This window comes from Zasmidium cellare (assembly GCF_010093935.1).
Source record: "Zasmidium cellare ATCC 36951 unplaced genomic scaffold M409scaffold_38, whole genome shotgun sequence".
Classification (NCBI taxonomy): domain Eukaryota; kingdom Fungi; phylum Ascomycota; class Dothideomycetes; order Mycosphaerellales; family Mycosphaerellaceae; genus Zasmidium; species Zasmidium cellare.
Window position 1 is genome coordinate 28,740 of NW_022986982.1, and position 18,960 is coordinate 47,699.

General features: G+C 55.9%; 6 protein-coding genes across 6 annotated transcripts; 4 read left to right on the forward strand and 2 right to left on the reverse strand.

The window, feature by feature from the left end:
• Positions 1-588: 588 nt before the first annotated feature.
• M409DRAFT_58651 (uncharacterized protein) lies at positions 589-2,242 on the forward strand (the record flags this gene model as incomplete). Its single annotated transcript, XM_033813965.1, has 2 exons — positions 589-856; positions 957-2,242. The coding sequence occupies 2 exons, from the start codon at positions 589-591 to the stop codon at positions 2,240-2,242; spliced, it is 1,554 nt and encodes a 517-aa protein (XP_033662759.1).
• An 829-nt stretch (positions 2,243-3,071) lies between these two features.
• M409DRAFT_69413 (uncharacterized protein) lies at positions 3,072-5,858 on the reverse strand (the record flags this gene model as incomplete). Its single annotated transcript, XM_033818280.1, has 1 exon — positions 3,072-5,858. The coding sequence occupies one exon, from the start codon at positions 5,856-5,858 to the stop codon at positions 3,072-3,074; it is 2,787 nt and encodes a 928-aa protein (XP_033662760.1).
• An 877-nt stretch (positions 5,859-6,735) lies between these two features.
• M409DRAFT_58653 (uncharacterized protein) lies at positions 6,736-7,287 on the forward strand (the record flags this gene model as incomplete). Its single annotated transcript, XM_033813966.1, has 1 exon — positions 6,736-7,287. The coding sequence occupies one exon, from the start codon at positions 6,736-6,738 to the stop codon at positions 7,285-7,287; it is 552 nt and encodes a 183-aa protein (XP_033662761.1).
• Positions 7,288-9,219: 1,932 nt separating this feature from the next.
• Positions 9,220-10,656, forward strand: M409DRAFT_58654 (uncharacterized protein; the record flags this gene model as incomplete). Its single annotated transcript, XM_033813967.1, has 2 exons — positions 9,220-9,284; positions 9,339-10,656. 2 exons carry the CDS (start codon positions 9,220-9,222, stop codon positions 10,654-10,656), a joined length of 1,383 nt encoding a protein of 460 aa, XP_033662762.1.
• A 1,640-nt stretch (positions 10,657-12,296) lies between these two features.
• M409DRAFT_27602 (uncharacterized protein) lies at positions 12,297-13,566 on the forward strand (the record flags this gene model as incomplete). Its single annotated transcript, XM_033808642.1, has 6 exons — positions 12,297-12,342; positions 12,410-12,649; positions 12,711-12,929; positions 13,026-13,084; positions 13,199-13,227; positions 13,368-13,566. 6 exons carry the CDS (start codon positions 12,297-12,299, stop codon positions 13,564-13,566), a joined length of 792 nt encoding a protein of 263 aa, XP_033662763.1.
• Positions 13,567-15,170: 1,604 nt separating this feature from the next.
• M409DRAFT_27603 (uncharacterized protein) lies at positions 15,171-18,659 on the reverse strand (the record flags this gene model as incomplete). Its single annotated transcript, XM_033808643.1, has 5 exons — positions 15,171-17,767; positions 18,012-18,219; positions 18,274-18,386; positions 18,452-18,495; positions 18,589-18,659. The coding sequence occupies 5 exons, from the start codon at positions 18,657-18,659 to the stop codon at positions 15,171-15,173; spliced, it is 3,033 nt and encodes a 1,010-aa protein (XP_033662764.1).
• Between the last annotated feature and the right edge of the window lie 301 nt (positions 18,660-18,960).

The following is an 18,960-nucleotide window of genomic DNA, read 5'->3' on the forward strand; positions in this document are numbered from 1 at the left end:
CAAGTCGAGTCGCTTAAGTTCGTGCTACGTTTTTTCTCGGCTGTATGCCTCTGCCCGTCTCGCGGAAGCCTGTCTGCAGGTGGACTCGCTCGTGACACGCTGTGACTGTGTGTGTTACTTGACTTCCATATTGTGTGGGTATCTCTCCCGTTAAATTTATCTACCTTCTATTTCTTTCGACATGCGCCGTCTCTCTTTATAAATTTTTTTTTCATTGAGTAGATTCATGTGAAAGGCGAGCTTGGAGTTGTTGGTGTTTGGTGTTCGCTCCTTCCCCGAAAGTGAGAGGGTTCGTGCCAAGAATCATGTGAAACTCGAAACCTTGCAACTTTTTAAAGTTTTGCTTGGCTTGGGTTTTCGAGGCGCTGCGCGCGGAGCTCGGACCCTTTTCGCGACTTGCAAACTTCTCTTCTTTTTGGCGACTTCACTTCTTCACCACAGCCACAACAAACTCGGCGGACTTCACGACGGCTCGCTTCTCGCACCCTCACCCTCACCTTCACCACCGTCGCCGACACATAGCAACACAACGCGCACCACCACCCACCACGTAATGCGCTGCCCCCACCCTCACCACCACCACCCACAATGAAGCCCACTCTCACCACCCTCACCCCCCTCCTCCTCCTCCTCGCCCACCTCACCACCGCCCAAAACTGCTACTTCCCCTCCGGCACCCTCGCGCCCGACTCAACCCCCTGCTTCCCCGCCAACAGCAGCGCAAGCGTCTGCTGCCCCCTCAAATGGGAATGCCTCTCCAACGGCCTCTGCCACCTCGCAGCGGAGAATTACTTCGGGAGGTATTCGTGTACGGATCGGGCGTTTGGGGTGGGATGTCCTGGGTTTTGTACTACAGGTACGTGAGGGGAGTGACTTTGGGGGGAGAGGGGTTGGGAGGGAGTTTGCAGGGGAGGGTATGGGTGATGGGAATGGGTGCTAATGTGTGTGTTTTACAGGGGCTGGCGAAGCGGGCAACGAGGCGGTTCTGCAGTGTGCGGATGGGCATTGGTGCTGCGATGGGAATCGCTCGCGGGATTGCTGTGCTGATGGGGAGGCGGAGGTGATTGAGGTTCCGGAGGGGGAGGTGGTGGCGTTTGTGTCGGTGGCGCCGGGGGCGATGAGTTCTGGTGGTGATGCTACGACGACGACGAGGGGAAGTAGCAGTGCGACGACTTCGACTTCGAGGACCAGCAGTTCATCTTCGACGACGACGCAGACGGAGACGGAAACGACCATCACAACCTCATCAGCAACGACCAACGCCGCCGGCGTCGCAACAACAATCCTCCTCATCTCAACAGCCACGCAAGCCCTCCCAGCATCACCAACCCCCACAACCGCAACCACCGCCTCCCCCTCGAAGAACAACACCCCCCTCATCGCCGCCCTCTCCGCAAGCCTGCCCACGACCGCCCTCCTCCTCGCCGGCCTCATCTTCCTCCTGCACCGCCGGCGGAAACAACAGAGCCCTCATGAGGAGCAAGATCAGAAACCTTCTACTTCCACCACGACGACGGATACGGCGGATTTGCCGTACATGTACGGCAACGCGACCCTGACGGGCCAACCGCCTGAAATCGACTCGTTCCCTGTCGCAGCTGGGACGTCGAAGGGCGGACGGACGAGTCTCGTCAGCGAATTGAGCGGCTCCGAAGTCCCTTCACAAACCAGTCCGACGGTGTCCAGTCTGCACAGTCCCATCATGGGTAAATCCGGATTTGGAGGCCTGGGCCAGGTCCAAGAAGAAGAAGACATCGGAGCGGTGGAACTCCCCGCCGAGAACGAACTTGACAGCGCTGCTGCTGCGGTGCAGACGAAGACGAAGGATTGGGCGGAGAGAGATAGACGCACGAGTTATCCGGGTTATGTGCCGTATCGGCAGGAGGGCGGCGAGGGTTTTCGATCGGGGTATCCGAATCCGCCTCCTCCATCTCTACCTCCTCAACCGACTGCGACGGAGTCTTCGGCGGCGTATGTCGCGTACCGGCCACCTGGTTCAGGAGAAGGAGGAGGCTCAGGCCCAGACCCAGAGTCAACCTCCCCCTCCCCCTTAGGAGATCCAACCACCACAGCAGAAGCAGAACCTCCACAAGAAGCCACCCAAGAAGCTCCACAAGAAGCAAAACAGAACCCTCCAAGAGCCGAAGCAGCCACTCCACCACAAACTCCCCAAACCCAACCAGACACCGACTTCGATCACGGCCAACTGGGCGCTGGAGGGCTGAGGATTGTGAATCAGTAGATGGAGATGGGGATGGGATTGCAGGTTGAGTTTACTTTGGGATTGGGATTGGCTTTTCGTTTGGGATGATGGGAGAGTTTTCGCTGGGATGATGAGCGAGGGGATGGTGAGAGAGAAGATGAAGAAGCATGGTGATGAAGAAGCAGGTGCTGTAAGATAGAGAGGATGGGAGAGAGAGAGAGAATCAAAGAAAGAACGAGGGCTCAGAGCAACCTTACAAGCATACATACATGCTCCCTACCTCACGTGAGCTTTTTCGACAGGCAAGCAAGCAAGTAATTAGCTCATACCTTACTCTCCATCCACTCCCTCTTGCGCCGTAACTAGCTAGCCACCTCTTGCAAGAGATGAGAAAGGGAAGTCATTTCATCAAAGTTGATTTCTTTTTCATTCACATAGCTATATCGCTCGAATCGTTCGTCTTCGTGTCGTGGGGAGTTCGGTTCTGGTAGTGAAGAGTGGATGTGGTGTGGTGATTTCTTAAAAAAGTTTACATGCAAGAAGAAGTCTCGCTTTCTCTCCCTCCCTTCTTTAATCTGGAGAATCGAGGTTTTCTTTGTCTTTCGTCCGACGTGATGCGGCATCGACATGACTTGGCCGCTTTATTTTGAACGTTTGATTCCAATTGTCATCATCAGGGTTTGTGTCCTTTCCATTCGTGCCTTCTTCCCCTCTTTGAGTCTTCCAAGCAGTGAGGGTTCCCTTCCCTTATTCGTACCATCGCCCTTCCCATTCGTAGCAGAACAAATCAAAAGACGCCGCACGCCTCGCTGGTATAGACAAAGCACAAACTTCAGTAGTACAGTGAGCGAGTGTTGTTGTTATTGTTTCAAGCCTTGATAGCAGGCGCATCGCTGGCATCCTCCATCTTGACATCCTCATCGATTGCGGAACCACCTTCGGCAGCTCTTGCCTCTGCTGACGAAGATGGACGAAGGGGCGGTACAACCGGACCCGAGTTGGTCGATGCAGGCGAGCTGTCCCGCTCTTTGCTAGTCTCAACATCCTTGTCTTTCGCCTTCCGCCGCGTGTAATCGCTCAGGCTAAGCTTCTTCTTGGCAGGGCTTGGTGCGACAGCAGCACTCACAGAAGGTGAGAAGATCGATGGAGTACCAAGCGTGGCAGGTGATTGGACAACATTGTTCGTCGTCGTGGTCGGCGACCCGGCAGATAGAGGTTGAACGGCTTGGCTGAAAGGATTTGCTGGTGGCGGAGGCATCTGAAGGTGCATATCACCAGTCTTGGACTCCACGGCCGGCGATGTTGACTTGGTGGCGGACAAGTCTACAGCCGGCGATGACTTGCTTGCATCGTCTTGAGCTGCGACTACGTTGTCTTTCACATCGACGGGCGATGACGCCTTGTCTTCCTCGCCGGGTGCATCTGCCATATCCACGTCGTCCGACGTATTGGGCTGCGGACTCGGCTTTGGTGAGCTTGATGATGCAGGTTCGTTGGCAGTGGGCATCTTCTCCAGCAGAGGTGCGGTCTGGATAGTAGGTGTTGCAGCATTTGAGACACTGTCACTACCAGTGCTGTTGTTGCGGGCGCACAGCTCGATCAGGCGTTGGCGCATGGTGAGGTATGGCCTTCTCGATGATGGCGTAGGTGCTCTCTGCTGTGCTTCCTCGGCATCAAGGTCGCACTGTACTTCGTGCTCGACGTAGATCGGTCTCACACGCTTGATCGTTCTACTCGGCGGCCGACTAGATACCTTTTGAGTCTTGGGCTTCCTTCCTGACATCGTCTTCGCAGGCAGTCCACTCTGCCGTGAATTGCCAGCATCGACGTACTTCGAATTGGTCGGCGGAAAACCCAATTGCTTCGACGATGTGGCACTAGGTGTGTTGAGACTCGAGCCTGCACTATTCCGCTTCTTCTTGGCTTGCTTGCCGACTCGTTCCTCCTCTTGACGCCGAAATATCTCCTCTTCCTTGGCCAGCTTCTTTCGTTCTCTCTCTGACAGTTCAGGCAACGTCGAAGAGGTACCGTTGGTAGAGTAGTGTGTGTTGGGGGTAATATCGCGACTGGCTGATCCCCTCCCCGCTGAGCCTGACGTGGACCGCGAGTCGGTGCCGTCGTCGTCTGGATCGACCTTGCGCGCTTCACTGCCAGACCGACTGTTGAGGGCGTTGGTGTTGATTGGGGAGATGTGGTTTGCTTTGCGCTTTTTGCTCTTGGGTTTGGTTTGCTGCGCTTCTTCCAGCACACCTCTCCTGCGACGGTCGAATCTGTGGAAGTAGCAGTCATGCTCGTGCAGCTGGCACGCACAAGGGCCGCAGTTAGCAAGCGCTGTGGAAACCCATGCTGAGAAGCCGTCCAGCTCTTCGCCCGACAATCGGCTCTTTGCGATCAACTCTGGCATGCCGTCGTTGGTGTCCCATCCGACTGAAATTTCCACGCCCGGGTCGATTTGCGTCGTAGCCATGAAGCAGAAGTGGTAGTCGACATTGTCAGTGACCAGGATTTGAAGACGCGCATTGGGCTGACAGCTGCGTCGGACATAGCGTAGCTCGGTGCCCTCATTTCGTGAGTCGATGTAGATGGGGAGTTTCGGATGGAAGAAGACGAAAGGCTCAGGGTGTCGCAGCTGAGCCCATCGATTGGCACCGTCCGACTGGTAGTCCTTCTTGAATCCGACGTGTCCCTTGAGTTCGCCAATGTAAGCACCCTCGGCGATGGGTTCTTTCACGGTCAACATCTTCCAGGTTGGATGCTCGCCGTTGTACTGGATTGTGTCGTCCCGGGCTTCCAGAATGTCGAGTTGCGCCTTGCCAGGAATTTCATCGAGATCTCCATCCCATCGCATGAGCACTTCGCCCTTGGCTTGGTTGTGGTGTTCTCGAAACTCTTCCTCGGAAAAGCCTAGCCATTCCGACAAAGCGCTGGTGATGGCAATGCTATTGTGAAGGTTGGTGTATGTGACGACCCAGTCATCTTCCTGATAGCATCGCAGGAATTCCTCCGAGTACTGCTCGATGGGTGAGTCCGGTGACCGCGATAAGCTGCGGCGGTGGGTTGCACTGGACGCATTGCGTTTCCGTGAATGACCTTTGGTGGTCGTGGTCGTCGAATCCGACGTGCGATGACTAGTTTTCGGTCTCTTTGCGGGAGGGGGCTGATCTCTCGGGCTAGCACTGTTGCGGTCGTGTCGTAGCTTGTCGACAGGCCAGCCGTTTGTGTGTGCAGTGCCCGGTTCCTTGATCTTTTTCTTGTGGCTTTTGGTGGCATTGCGCTTGACGCCATTGGTCTGTGGCTCTTGCTGTAGTCGCTTCTCGCGCTGGCGTTGTTGCGCTCGTTGCCAGTCGACCGGTCGCGGCTTGCACTCGACGCAGGCGTGCTGCATGTCGGCAGGCATCTGTCGCTCGTCATACTGAGGGTAATAGCACGACTGATGCTGCCATCGGTTGCACTCGTCGCATGCGACAGTCCAGCCATCATCGTCGCTGAAGCCGCAGATGCAGTGGATGGTCTCCTCAACCGGCTCTACTGGCTCCGGGTCCGCGGGCGCATGATAATGCTGATGGCGAGCGACGGTGTATGTCGACGGCGGCAGGACGTGGGCGGAGGCAGGAGCATGGATCGCCTTGGGAGGGAAAGATGAGGTCTCGGTCATGCTATCTTTTCGTAGAAGCGCTGAGAAGTTAGGTGATGGAATCTTGACCTGGACGGCGGCGCATGACGGTGAGGCCACGGTCTAAGGCGTCGTCGACGCCGATGCACGAGCTGGAGCCCTCGTCGCGGCGTGGAGGCGTGTGTGTGGGCGAGCCGTGCAGGGAGAAGGCGAAACAAAGGATTCTCTGTCCGAGCGGATGGCCGTCTACGGGCACGCTGGCCAGGCAGTATCTCGCACTAACAGCCTCCAGTCAACCCGTGTACAGCGTGAATCGAATGTCGATGCGTGTCGAGCGGGCATGGGAGGAGAGAGAGCAGATTTTGCGTCGTCAAGCGGCCTGGCACAGGCGACCGGGAGAGGAGCAGCGCGGTGGAGGGAGCGCTGGCGGCGGGCTGAGGGCGGTGACAAGTCGAATCGCAAGACAGAGGAGAGGACTGCGGGTCAGTGGCCGTGAAAGGGGTGGTGTGTGTATGGGTGGCGGCGTGGTGGTGGAGGAGGAGGAGAATTGAAAGTGGCAGCAGTACGAGGCCAGTCGCGGAGAGAGAAGCGTGAGCCTGAGTGTGAGAGGGAAGCCGCCCAAGCAGAGGCGGTCCGTGCGCCTTCCGTTGCTGCTTTGCTTTGGTGCCTCTGCTCCTCATCAGCTGCTGCTGCCACACTCACCGCGCCATCAAATTGCGACCAATATTTTGATTAACGCCGCATTCTCGTCGGCGGCGGCATCGCGCGTCTACGCCAGGCGGGTGGCCGGTGGGATTGCACGTTGTCCGCTGCGTGCCAAACACACGAGGACATGGCGACGAGAGCAGCAAAGAAATTCGAGTCGTCTCCCGCCTTCCTTTGCGTTTCACTAGCCAGACTGCGCCATACTCGATAGGGAATGGCGGTGAATCGATGGAGGCATGTGATTGGGCGAGATAAACACAGCGTGCAGGCTTTCCCTCTCAACCAGGATGCGACGCCAGCGCTGGATCGCGATGTCGAGCGACTCTCTGTCTGTCTCTTCGGCGCAGCAGCGTCATCGTCGACGCGTGCTCCCACCGATCTCAACAATACCGCACATTCTGCTATCACTCTTCCTGCTATCTCTCGCGGTCCGGCCTGCCTCTGGATCTCTGCCAGACGCTCCCCGTCACGTCGCACGACAGCAGCATGCCGCAGCGCCCAAGCAGAATGGCCTCATCATCTCGCAGCTTTCAGCTCGTCTCAGCTGCCGTCCGTCGCCCTCTGCACTCGCTGCCCGCGCTCCCCCGCTGCTGCTATCCTCTCGCACCACACTCCGACCACCATCGCACTACTGCGCCCATCTCTCCCACCGTGCAGCGTGCCATCTGCTACGTTCATCGCTGCCTGCTGCTTCACGAAACCCTGTCGTGAAAGCCGTGATTTCGGATGGCGCTCTAGAAGAACCGTTGTCAAACCTAACCCCTAACCTTCAACAGCGCGCTTGGATCTCGTGATTCGCGTCCAAACACACCATACGAAACCGCACCTCTTCTCGACCATCCATCTCCTCCCCGAATACCCCCTCAGACGGTACTGCAGCATTTGAACCCGCGATTCAAAGCTCGTTCCTACTACACTACTCTCGCCAAACAAACATGGATACAAACACCCTGGCTCCACCGTTAAGCCTCACGTGGCCAACGCGCCTTCCCTGTGGACATCAAATCTGGCGCGTTCAGGTGCCGAACTTTGGAAATGCATTGGTAAGGATATCAAGGGTACGGTGCACGGCGCGCAACTTCATGTGCATCCCATCGAAGCACCCTCATCCAGTGAACGGAGCCTCACAAGGAATTGAACGCTGGATCTCCTGCGAGTCCGCTGTACGGTAGGGGAACAACTTTCTACTCTTGCTTCACGATGCAGAAGTGAGATTGCACAATCTGATCCACGCGAGGGCCATGCTAAAAAGGTAGGAAGCAAAAGGACGACCTTGGTACGTCTTATACACAGGTGAGCAACTGGCTTCGTTGCGTGAGTGCGTACAACACTCTTTAGCATTCGTTTTCTACTTGTTTCCAATCTCACTCAAGATCCTCGAAAATGGAGCAATACAAGAAACAACAAGCATGCTTCACAGGCTCTCCTTCAGCGCATCATGAGTTGTACCATTCCAAAGCTTCACGAACACGATGTGTAACTCGGCAAACCCCATCGCAGCAGCATCGATTTCGGGACGCATCTAATAGCATGCATGCATCCCAGCGCCATCAACCTCATCTCTAGTTGAAGACAGCCGCTTTTGACTCGATGACCCTTTACTCGGTACCGCACATGATTGTGAAGCCACAGACGGGCCTCATGGTCCAAGAGCAGATTGTTGAAGAGCATGTGCAGACACAATCCCTATGCAGCTTGATGAGAATGCGGGCAGTACACATGCTTGCTTTGTTTACAGCGTTCGCTTCGGGGTATCTCATTGCATCCTGTGTTCAGGCGCACCTTCGGTATTAAACTCCAGTGTCAGTGTCAGGACAAAGCTCAAGCCCTGCTGAGAGCCGTCGAGATTGTATGTCTCGACAGACCAAACAGTAAGCCGTGACTGACAGGCGGTAGGGCTCCGCAATCTTTCCCATACTCTGTTCTCTTGTTGCAACAACATCTGTAACGACGGTGTGGCATGCTCGAGGCTGGAACATGATGCTACAGTCGGGTGTACGGACCTCTTCGTCGCCAGCTGGGTTTTCGCCTCTCGCCCGTCTAAAGACCAACGACCTTCACATCGTCTTTCGGGCCTTTGGTCGTTGGCTCCAGTTGGCGGTCAATCAGGGCTCACGGTCTCACCATCGAACCCTTCATTTGCTCACGTCGAGGAAACGACTGCATGTTCTGCTTCATATCAAGAGGTAGGCGATCTGAAGTCCAGTCGTGAAGACTGTAGAAAAGGGAGCAGCAAGAGTAGGCATGGCCGTGGTCAGAGTACTAGAACAAACATGTCGCTGTCCTGGAGTTTGCTGGCAGGAAAGGGTACTCTTGTCCCAACTTCCCACGTCGCCGCACCTTGTGGTCGAATTGACCTATCAAGACCAGCATAACCTCTGCGATGCCAACTAAACCTCACGTCAAACAAAGCGTACAAGTTGGCGAGAACTGCTTATGCAACTCTTGACCCAAAGATTCCATCTGCACCGACATGGAGCTCGATTCCTTCCCGTTCGTCATCAATCCTTCGACTGGAACTACACACACCTAGCTCATCCACAACCACCACAAAGCTGAATTTCCTTGCAGCTGAATAATTGTCATCTGAGTGCAGACTGGAGCTGGAAATCAAACAGCGGGCCCGGAGATCATGGGCTCTGTCGAAGACGTCTAGGTACAACATGCCGTTGAAGCACCCCTCCAAGCGTGTGCAACCATGGTCGAGCAAGAGCGCAGGATGGCGAGGGCGCTGGTAATACGGACGGGTTGTTTATCTTGCAGGTACCTTCACCTCTCACAGACATGAAAAGAACTGAACTAACTTCCCTCAACAAGAGCCCGCGGCGTCCCCTGCGACTCCAACAACCCCGACTGCAAGACCTACCAATCCGCCAACTGGGCCTCCAACCTACCTCCCAAACTCAAAGGCCGTCCAAGCAAATACATCCGCGGACCCTTGTCCATCAAATCTATCAGCGTCGGCTGGGAAGGCACGCAGCGTGAGCAGCAATGTCTCTACTTCTTCTCCACCATCTCAGCGCCCGAATTGGCGGGCTACCTGGACTTTGCGTTCTGGTCTGAGGTCCTTCTCCAAGCGACTCACGACGATCCGGCGATCAAGCATGCCGTCGCGGCGATTGGGGCTTCGCATGAGTATAAGCTGCGAAGGCAGGCGGCGAAGTTCAACCTTGAGACTGATGGGTTGCATGCTTTTGCCTTGAGACAGATCAACAAGGCCATCAAGGCTTTGGTACAGCCCTCGCAGGGCACTTCTCGAGGCTTGCTGCGAGCTCTCACGGCGTCGATCCTGTTTGCATGCTTCGAAAGTCTGAACGACAGTCGAGCAGCGGCAGTACCGCACGTCGTCCACGCCACAAGAATCTTAAAGCAGTTCAAGCAAACTGCAGAGGAAGACGGACAGAAGAACCACACCTCAGCCTACCCTATCCCCATGGCCCTCATCGAACCCCTCGTAGTCCAATACGAAAGCCAACTCGGCGTCTACTACGGCGACACCAAGCGCGGCAAAGAAGAATACCTCGACATCACGCAACCCTTCACAATCTCCTCAGTCCCCTCAGCCCGTATCCTCCTCCTCCAAGGCATCTCCGTCACCCAAGACGCCTTCACGCAATACGGCGACGACCGCACCTCGCTCAAAACCGCCAAAGCCGACCTCGCAGCCTGGTTCCGCAAATGGGGCGCCGCCTTCGACAGCTTCCTCTCCCGCACCCAGATCGACTCCACCATGATCCGCTCCTGCAAACTCATGAAATGCCACCAGCTCGCCGCCCTCGTCGTCGCCAGCGTCGACCCCACCCGTGGCGAGGACGCCTGGGTGCCTTTTACGGACGATATGAAGAAGGTCTTCGCTATGATCTCCGACTTGCACTCCAGGGACCCAAGACGGACAATTTTGTCGTCCCAACCACCGCATACCCCTTACTTTTCCTCGACTATGGGAATGACAGAACCCCTGTATATCATCGCTTCCCGGTGTAAAGATGAGGAGACAGCGAGGAAGGCCACGGCGTTGCTGGGACGGTTGCCGCCGAGTGAGGGGGCGAATTCGAGTTGGAGGATTTCGTTTTTGGAGAATTTGCTGTGCACGATTTCGGGGACGGGGAGGAATCGGTCGATTGTTGGGGGATGAAGTCTTTAGGTCTCGAAAGGGGAGGTTTGGCTTGACTGGACCGGAATGGATTGGGCTGGGCTGGATTGGACTGGACGGGAGGGCTGTCTGAGCTGGTTTGACTTCGTTGCGCTGGCGCTGACTTCGTCGTGGCCTTCAGCAGCAAGGCTCAAAGGCAGCCCTGGCTCAAGCCCCTTGACGAGAACGACGTTCGCGGGAAAAGCCTTGAATGAAGTGTTACGGCCCAAGGACGAGCAGTCCTGCATTTGAGAGCTCCCGAAACACGTACCAACCTCGGTCAACACAACATGGAGGCGTGGAAGCTCTCACACGAACCGTCCCATGTTGGGGGGAAAGGAGCCTCACGGAAAAGCGTAGAAGCAGGTGCTTCGAGGGAGTGCCTTGGGCGTCCACGACACTGTGCTTGACCGTTCACCGGCCACGTTGGAAGTTCAGGTGACGCAGATGATCCGTAAGATTGAAGGCGTTTTCACTATCGATGGAGTACTGGAGGTCGTCAAGGGAGCGCGAAACCTATCTGGAGGAGACAGAACAAGAAGCCAACGACATGTCGTGCAGACGAGGAAGAGACTTCTCAAAACATTGCACGGGGGTTTGAGCAGGTTCACCACGTCCACGAGATTTTCCTGAAGAGAGACAGCAACGTCGACAGTACCACTTGGGCGACGAAACTTCCCGATTCACACATCAGATACGTCCTCCGACATGGAGCATGCTTGACACTCCTCCGAGTACACCTCACGAACATATCGACCGATTGCCCGTCGCGAGGCGGTGCCATTCAGCCGACTCTTCTGGCTTGTCGGCATCCGTTTTGGGGGAATTGTTACTCGTGCATGCTCTTGAGAGAGGAGCGAGATGACATATAATGACGACGAGCGACGAGTAGATGCAGATGGAGAGACTCAAGCAGAGGCTATAGGTCGACATACTGAGGATGATTCACCCACGAACGCTGGCCGATGTCATCTGGAGCGTCGAGCGAGATCTATTCAATGAAGTCTTTGGTCGTCTCTGATAGCTGACGACGTTGCGAACAGCGAGAACGTACGGAAGCAGACGAATGCTGCGCCATCTCTTCTTGTGGTCGACACATGAAGATTTAGTCCTGAATCAGATCGTCGTGCTGGTGTTCCAGCACCAAGGGCCATGCACCGCTTTGGAACTTGGTAGTAGGCGCCGCATGTAAGATGAGCGAGGCTATCGATCTTGTCTGAAGCAGCGCCTCGCCCTGATGGTTTTGATCTACCACAGCCCGACTGATCGAGAAGATAGAAGCATGACTCTGTTTCGCACTGGCCCATCCTGTGTACAGAAACGAATGTCTACCTGAACACAAGTTGTTCGATTACAGCCTCAGCGCCTCGACATTGAAATTGAAATCAGTCCGATTACAAGGAACTCAACACAGGAAAGATCAAAGACATCAAGCACTCACCAACCCATCCCTCCCTATCCCTATCGATCTCTCGGCCAAACAAAATAGGCTTTCTGCCAGGCCTATCTCCACCAACCTCACGTCACCTTCTGGAGAGAGCTCCCCATAGCTATAGCTCGCCCTTGAACAATGTATTAAACATCCATCCAGACAAACATACAATCAGCATCTTACCACATCCCGCCACCTCCACCTCCTAACAATGACCCTCTTCCCCGGCGTCGCCCTAATCACAGGAGCCGCATCGGGTGAGTAAACCCATCCATCCAACACCCTCAGCACAACACCACCAACGAGACTGATTCTATATCCCAGGCATCGGCCGCGCAACCGCCCTCTCCTTCGCGCGAGAAGGCTGCCGCAAACTCGCCCTCGCAGACCTCAACACCTCCGGGCTGGAAGAAACGGCTAAAGCGATCCACGAAGCGGCGACGGATGGCGATGTCCGCGTCGTGACGATCGAAACGGATGTCAGTGAGGAGGGGCAGGTTGAGGGGATGGTTGAGAGGACGGTAAGGGAGTTGGGGAGGGTGGATTATGCTGTTAATGCTGCTGGTGGGTATTCATCCCACCTGAGCGAGGAGAGACGAGGGAAGGTATTAACCCACACGCCCAGGAATCCTCACCACCCCCCACCGCTCCCACGACCTCTCCCCCCGAGATTTCGACCACATCAACGCCATCAACTACCGCGGCTGCTGGCTGTCCTCGCGCGCGGAGATTGCCCAGATGCGCCAGCAGGAGCCTCTGGACACGCATGATGGCCGGCCGGGGAATCGAGGCGCGGTGGTGAATGTCGCGAGTCAGTTGGGGATTGTGGGGAGGTCGGAGGCTGGTATGTTGAGTTCTGTTTCTTCGGATTTCGTGTTTGAATGTTGGATTGGGGACATGAACTTGTCTTGTCTTGGCTGACGTTCATGACGACAAAAAGCGGCATACTGTGCCTCGAAGGCAGCCGTGATTAGCATGACGCGCTGTGATGCTATTGATGTGAGTTCTTCTTTTTGGGTTTTATCTGTTCATGTCCGCCAGTCCAGCCCTACCGTACTAAATCTCACCTCTCTCGAGACGAACGCATAGCTAATGAATGAAATCCATGTCTAGTACTCCAAGGATAATATTCGTGTTAACTGGTTCGTTCAGGCCTTACACCCTTCTAGCCCCTACTCCCCAAACCCCCTCAACTCCCCCAACTTCCCCCTAATCCTCCTTGCCTCCCCCCTCCCATCCCCCCTCCCATCCCCTCCAAAAACTAACCCCCCTCCCTCAACAGCATCTGCCCCGGCGTAATCGACACCCCGATGACCCGCCCCAACATGACCTTCCTCTCGCCCGCCATCTCCCTCGCACCGCTCAACCGCCCGGGCACCGCGCAGGAGATCGCCGACGCCGTGCTGTTCCTCGCGAGTCCGAAGGCGTCGTTTGTGCAGGGGGCCGCGATGGTGGTGGATGGGGGGTATACGATTAATTAATGTTAGAAAGGAAGGGGGAGGGAGGATGGTAGGAGGATGGTAGGAGGATGGTAGGAGGATGGTGGGAGGATGGTGTGAGGATGGAGAGACAGAGGGGAGGGTGGGAGTGGGGTGAGACTGGGGGAATGGTGCCCGTAGGGGAGGGTAAGGGGACAAGACAGATGATGGATGTTGGAGGCTCGGAGGGGAGGGTAGGATAGCGTAGGTGTAAGGGGATGAGACAATCGCGTCATTCGAGTGCTTGGGGCCTCGTGGAAACACGCAATCGAAATCTCGGGTTGATTTATCCATCTTGCGTGCTTTCGTTCGCTTCGCTTACGTCGTTCGTCGTGTGGTGAAGATACCGAGACAAAACAGGAACCTCAGACAGGACAGGGCTGTTTAATGAGAGGTCCATCCCTCGCAAATCAACCAGCACTGAACTTCACGTCATCTCCTCGTCGCTCGTATGAATCCACCGGTCGGTACATCTGGAGAAGGAGGAAGAACTGTTCGTCAGTTGGTAGGTCCATCACTACAACAAGCATTGAGGACAACGAAACAGAACAACGAACAAGTGTTCTTCTCCATCCCCATCCCCATCCCCATCCCCTCCACTTTCAACTCTCGAATTGAACGAACAGCAACACGAGAAAGCAGAGCACGCGACCACTCACCTCCCCTCCACCCATCCCCCTCGCATAAAACAAACGAACCGTTCACCAAACCCACACCCACATCCTCACCCAGTGGCCCACCGACGACGGCATGTGGAGGAAAGAAGCGACCAGCCCAGCACCAACTCGCCGCCATCCCAAAACTAAATAACCAGGCCCTTTAAAAAGCCGCCAGCGAAAAAAACTCGAACCAGTGTGGATCCAACTCCACCCCATGCCCATGCACAACACACTCAATCCCTGCTCCCTGCTCCTTGTACCTTGTCGCAACTCTGGTCACGCCTGCACGCTTGTCTTATCCCGCCGTAGTGTTGGACTTGTTGGTGGTTTCAAGAAAATTGAAATTAAGGTGTCGTTCTCGGTCCTACTGCGGTCCTGTCAGGCGAACCAACAATGATGCTAGTAGACATTGGAGGTAGGCGAATGGCAAATGCGAGGCGAGTAGAGGCGCGTAGAAGGAAAGAGATACTGCATCGAGATCGTTAACTTGAACTTCACTTCGGTATTGCATCTCGGCAGACGTCTTCCGGCCACCGTGATATCCTGCTCAATAGGATGAACGCGAAGAGATGTTCGATCTAGCACCGCGATGGACAGTGAACAGTATTAGACATTATACATTTAAAGTAGAAAAAATCGCAGTATTATTAAAACTCGATCATGCATTTATTATATCTCAGCACGCCGTGGGCCTCGTTAATCCATCTACTACCGGATAGAGAGAGAATTTATATACAGTGCTGCACTCCCCAATTGAGAACAATGAAGGACGGGAGGCAAAAAGCACATTACGAAAAAGGGCTCCTCTTCCTGTCGGTAGTAACACACACAACACACACATACGTTTCGTTGCAAGGGTGGGCGGGATTCAATTCTTTAACCGCTTTTTTGTCTTTGCTGTCCCAAAATTATAACTTGATTTGCAAAATGTGGTATCTCGGCGAGCATCTAATCATCGTCCTCCTCATCCTGTGACTTGGCCGACAGTGTCCATCGGCCCTCACCGTTCTCATCCTTCTCGTGCTTGAGTGCCAACTTGCTAAGGTGACCGATGATGTTCTCCATCTGGGTGTCGTGGATGGATCGGTTCTTGCGGCCGAGGTCGGCAAGGAAGGGGATCTTGTTGAGGAGGAAGTAGGTGATGGCGATGAAGATGAGGACACCGATCGAGTAGGCCCAGATGACGACAACGGTGACGACGTCGGTGTGACCGTTGCGAGTCTCCTGGAACTGAGACATTGGGTTTGGCAGAGGCTCCTGGTAGATGTTGGGGTTGAGCCAACCGAAGATACAGAAGAGGGTAGCGATGGCGTCAACACCGGCAATGGCGGAAACGAGCTGCCATGATGGGAGGGTGCTGGCACCACGGGTGACGAAGATGAGCCAGTTCTCAGTGAGGGCGACTTCGAGGAAGAGGATTTCCTGGACGTTACCCCAGTTCTGGACAATACCACCGTTGGGCAGGTAGAGGGTGCCGCGGATGACCCAGGTGAAGATGGCGAGTTCGATACCGAGAATGACGGAGATGATCCAGATCTTGGGCAATTGCCACTCGACTGGGCGCTGTTCAGAGTGAGCGTTGTCGTAGGCGACAGCGACAGTGGCCAAATCGGCGAAGAGAGCGATGAAGACGATGAGCTCGGAGCTGATGGTCTCGTTGATGATGATCATGGAGGTGACCAGGTAGATTTCCAGATGAAGACAGAGAGCGATACGGTACTGGATGTACGCCTTCATACGCTGGAAGATCTGGCGGGCAGTCTTGATGGCAAAGACGATGGTGGAGAGACCAGGAGCAAGGAACACGATATCGGCGGCGGCCTGGGCGGCTTCGGAGGCACCCTCGACGGCGATACCGCAGTCAGCCTTCTTGAGCGATGGAGCATCGTTGACACCGTCACCAGTCATGGCAGTCAAGTGGCCACGCTGTTGCAGCATCTCGACGACCTGATACTTGTGCTCGGGGAAGACCTCAGCGAAACCGTCGGCGCGCTCGACAAGATCGTGCTGAGTAGTGCCGGAGAGACCACCGTGGATGAGCTTCTGAGAGTTGTAGACCTTGGTTCCGAGGGCAAGCATCTTGCAAGTTTCCTTGGCAATGGCGATAGCGTCACCAGTCAACATCTTGACTGGGACACCGAGCTGCTGGGCCTCGACGATGGTCTGGGCAGTGTCCTCACGGGGCGGGTCGAACATGGAAAGCATACCGAGGAGGACCCATGGGTCGTTGTTCTTCTGGTAGGCGACACCGAGCGAGCGGAAACCACGGCGAGCGAACTCAGAAGCCTTCTCCTTGAAGAGGTCGGCGGTCTCCTTGGAGCACTCGGTCAGGGCGAGGACGGCCTTGGGCGCACCCTTGGCGCAGGTGAAGCGGTCGCCGCGGAGGGTGCAGACAGTGGTGATGCGCTTGGAGACGGGGTCGAAAGGAGTGAATTTCTCGGTCTTCCAGTCGTCCTTGAGAATGTCACGCGCCTTGGGGTAGCGCTTGAGAGTAAGAATGGTAACCTTGTCGATGGGGTCGAGGGACTTGATGTTGTGGGACGAGGCGAGAGCAGCGCAAGCCATCATCCAGTTGACATCCTCGCCCTCAGCAACGTAGGGCTCACGGATAGAGAGCTGGTTGGCAGTGAGAGTACCGGTCTTGTCAGAGCAGAGGACATCGACACCAGCGAGCGACTCGATGGCAGTCAACTTCTGGACGATGGCTTGCTGCTTGGCGAGGTAGGCAGCACCGACGGCGAGAGTGGTGGTGGTAACGACTGGAAGACCGACTGGCACACCGATGATGAACAGGATCAGCGCGTACTTGAGCAGGTTGTTGTCCGACTCCTCGGGCGTAGCGATCTTGAGATGACGGAAGAAACCACCGATCCAGGCAGCGAGAATCCAGAACATGACCAGGACGAGAAGCGCCGTACCAATGCTATTCATGATGGCCTTGAAGTGACCTTGGTCCTTGGCGCCCTGGACGAGCGTGGCAGTACGACCGACGAAGGAGAACTTGGCGGAGGTTTGAACGACAGCGTAGGCCTTGCCACGCTTGCAGCCGGTGGTGTAGTAGACGATGTCACCCATGAACTTGTCGACAGCGAGCGATTCACCGGTGATGGCAGACTGATCGGTAGCGACGATGGCGTGGCCCTGGTGCTGGATACCCTCGCCCTCTTCGCCCTCGGCATCCTCAGAGCCTGCTGGGTCCTCCTCTGGGTCCAAAGCATGTTGTTCGCGCAGCTCCTTGTACTTCTCGAAGTCCTCGGGGTGTTCGTAGTCGCAGATGAGACGGGCGTCGGCGGGGACGGACTGGCCTTCCTCGATGACAACGATGTCACCGGGGACGAGCTCACGGGCCTTGATATCTTGTTCCTGACCGTTGCGGATGGCGGTCGCCTTCATGGCGATGTCACCCTTGAGCGAAGCGACGACATCGGCGGCCTGCTTTTCCTGGTACCAACCGACAATGGCGTTGAGCATGAGAATGGCGATGATGACACCGAAGTCGATCCAGTCACGCAGACCAGCGGCAAGGATGACAGCAACTTCCATGACTGCCAAAAATTAGCCATTGTACCGCCGATCAGCTGTCGGGCATCGGGCGGGAAGCTCAGCAGCTCGTCAGATCAGCTGCAAGCAATGCGTGCCAAGCTTTTTGCGCCCGTAGCTCCAAGCCGCGATCTCGAAGCTTGCGGCAAAAAAGCAAAACAGGGCGGGCGGCGAGGCGGCGAGCCATTGAGCGCGTAATAGATGTGCAAAATGCACCGGACCGCGAGGGCAGTGGTGGGGAGTGCTTACCGTAGAGGATAGGACCGGTGAAGAAACCCAGGAACTTGAGGAAGAGGTTCTCCTTCTCCGTGGTGATTTCGTTCCAGCCGAAGCGCTTGCGACGGGACTCGACATCGTTGTTGGAGATACCCTGCTTGATATCGGCCTCGAGCCACTCGGGAGGAACGTGAGTGTCGGCTTCAGCGTCGCCCTCGCCGCTGGAGCTCTTCTTCCAGAACTGCATACGTGGTTAGTGTTGTGATGGCGACGCGTGGAGAGGGCGACGACCAACCTGCCACGACTTCTTGGGCTTCTTCTCGCCAGCCTTCTCGGCCGCCTCCTCCTGCTGAGCAGCCTTGGGATCCCGGTAGGTGGAGATGTACTTTTGCAGTGCGGTGTACTCGTCTAGTTGCTGCTCGTCAGAAGACATGTCGGACTTGGAATACTCGTGCATGATGGTGGTGATTTACCTAGATCCTCGATGTTGCCGGGTGCTTGAGACCACTTGCGGGACCTGCGACTGCCGTGTTAGAGGAGAGCATGTGCGTGTGCACCTGGCCCGGGGGAGTTGGAGAGGCTGCTGCTGCTGCTGTTGCGGTCGACGTACCTGTCGCCGGCACCACCGCCCTCGCCATTCTCGAGGTCCTTGTCGGAGAAGCTAACACGCGGAGCCGCCATCGTGTCGTAGCGATGTCCAAGTCAATGGTCGCTGGTGATGGAGGGAGTGGTGTTGCAGACGCGGTGCTGTGAGAGAAGAGAAGCTTCCAAAGCGCGGCAGAGAGCTGGGGAGGTGTGTCTTAAAAGGCGCCGGGCACTTGATAGCACGGGCTCTGCCGCGCACGCCGAGCTTTCGTCAGTGGGTTGAACGCCCGTGGTGTAAATTCAGATGGGAAAGGCTGTTGGGGATTTGCAGCACGCTCAGTGGCCGTGCTGGGCAGGCGCGGTCGGACCGTTGGCGATGACACGATTATGCCAATAA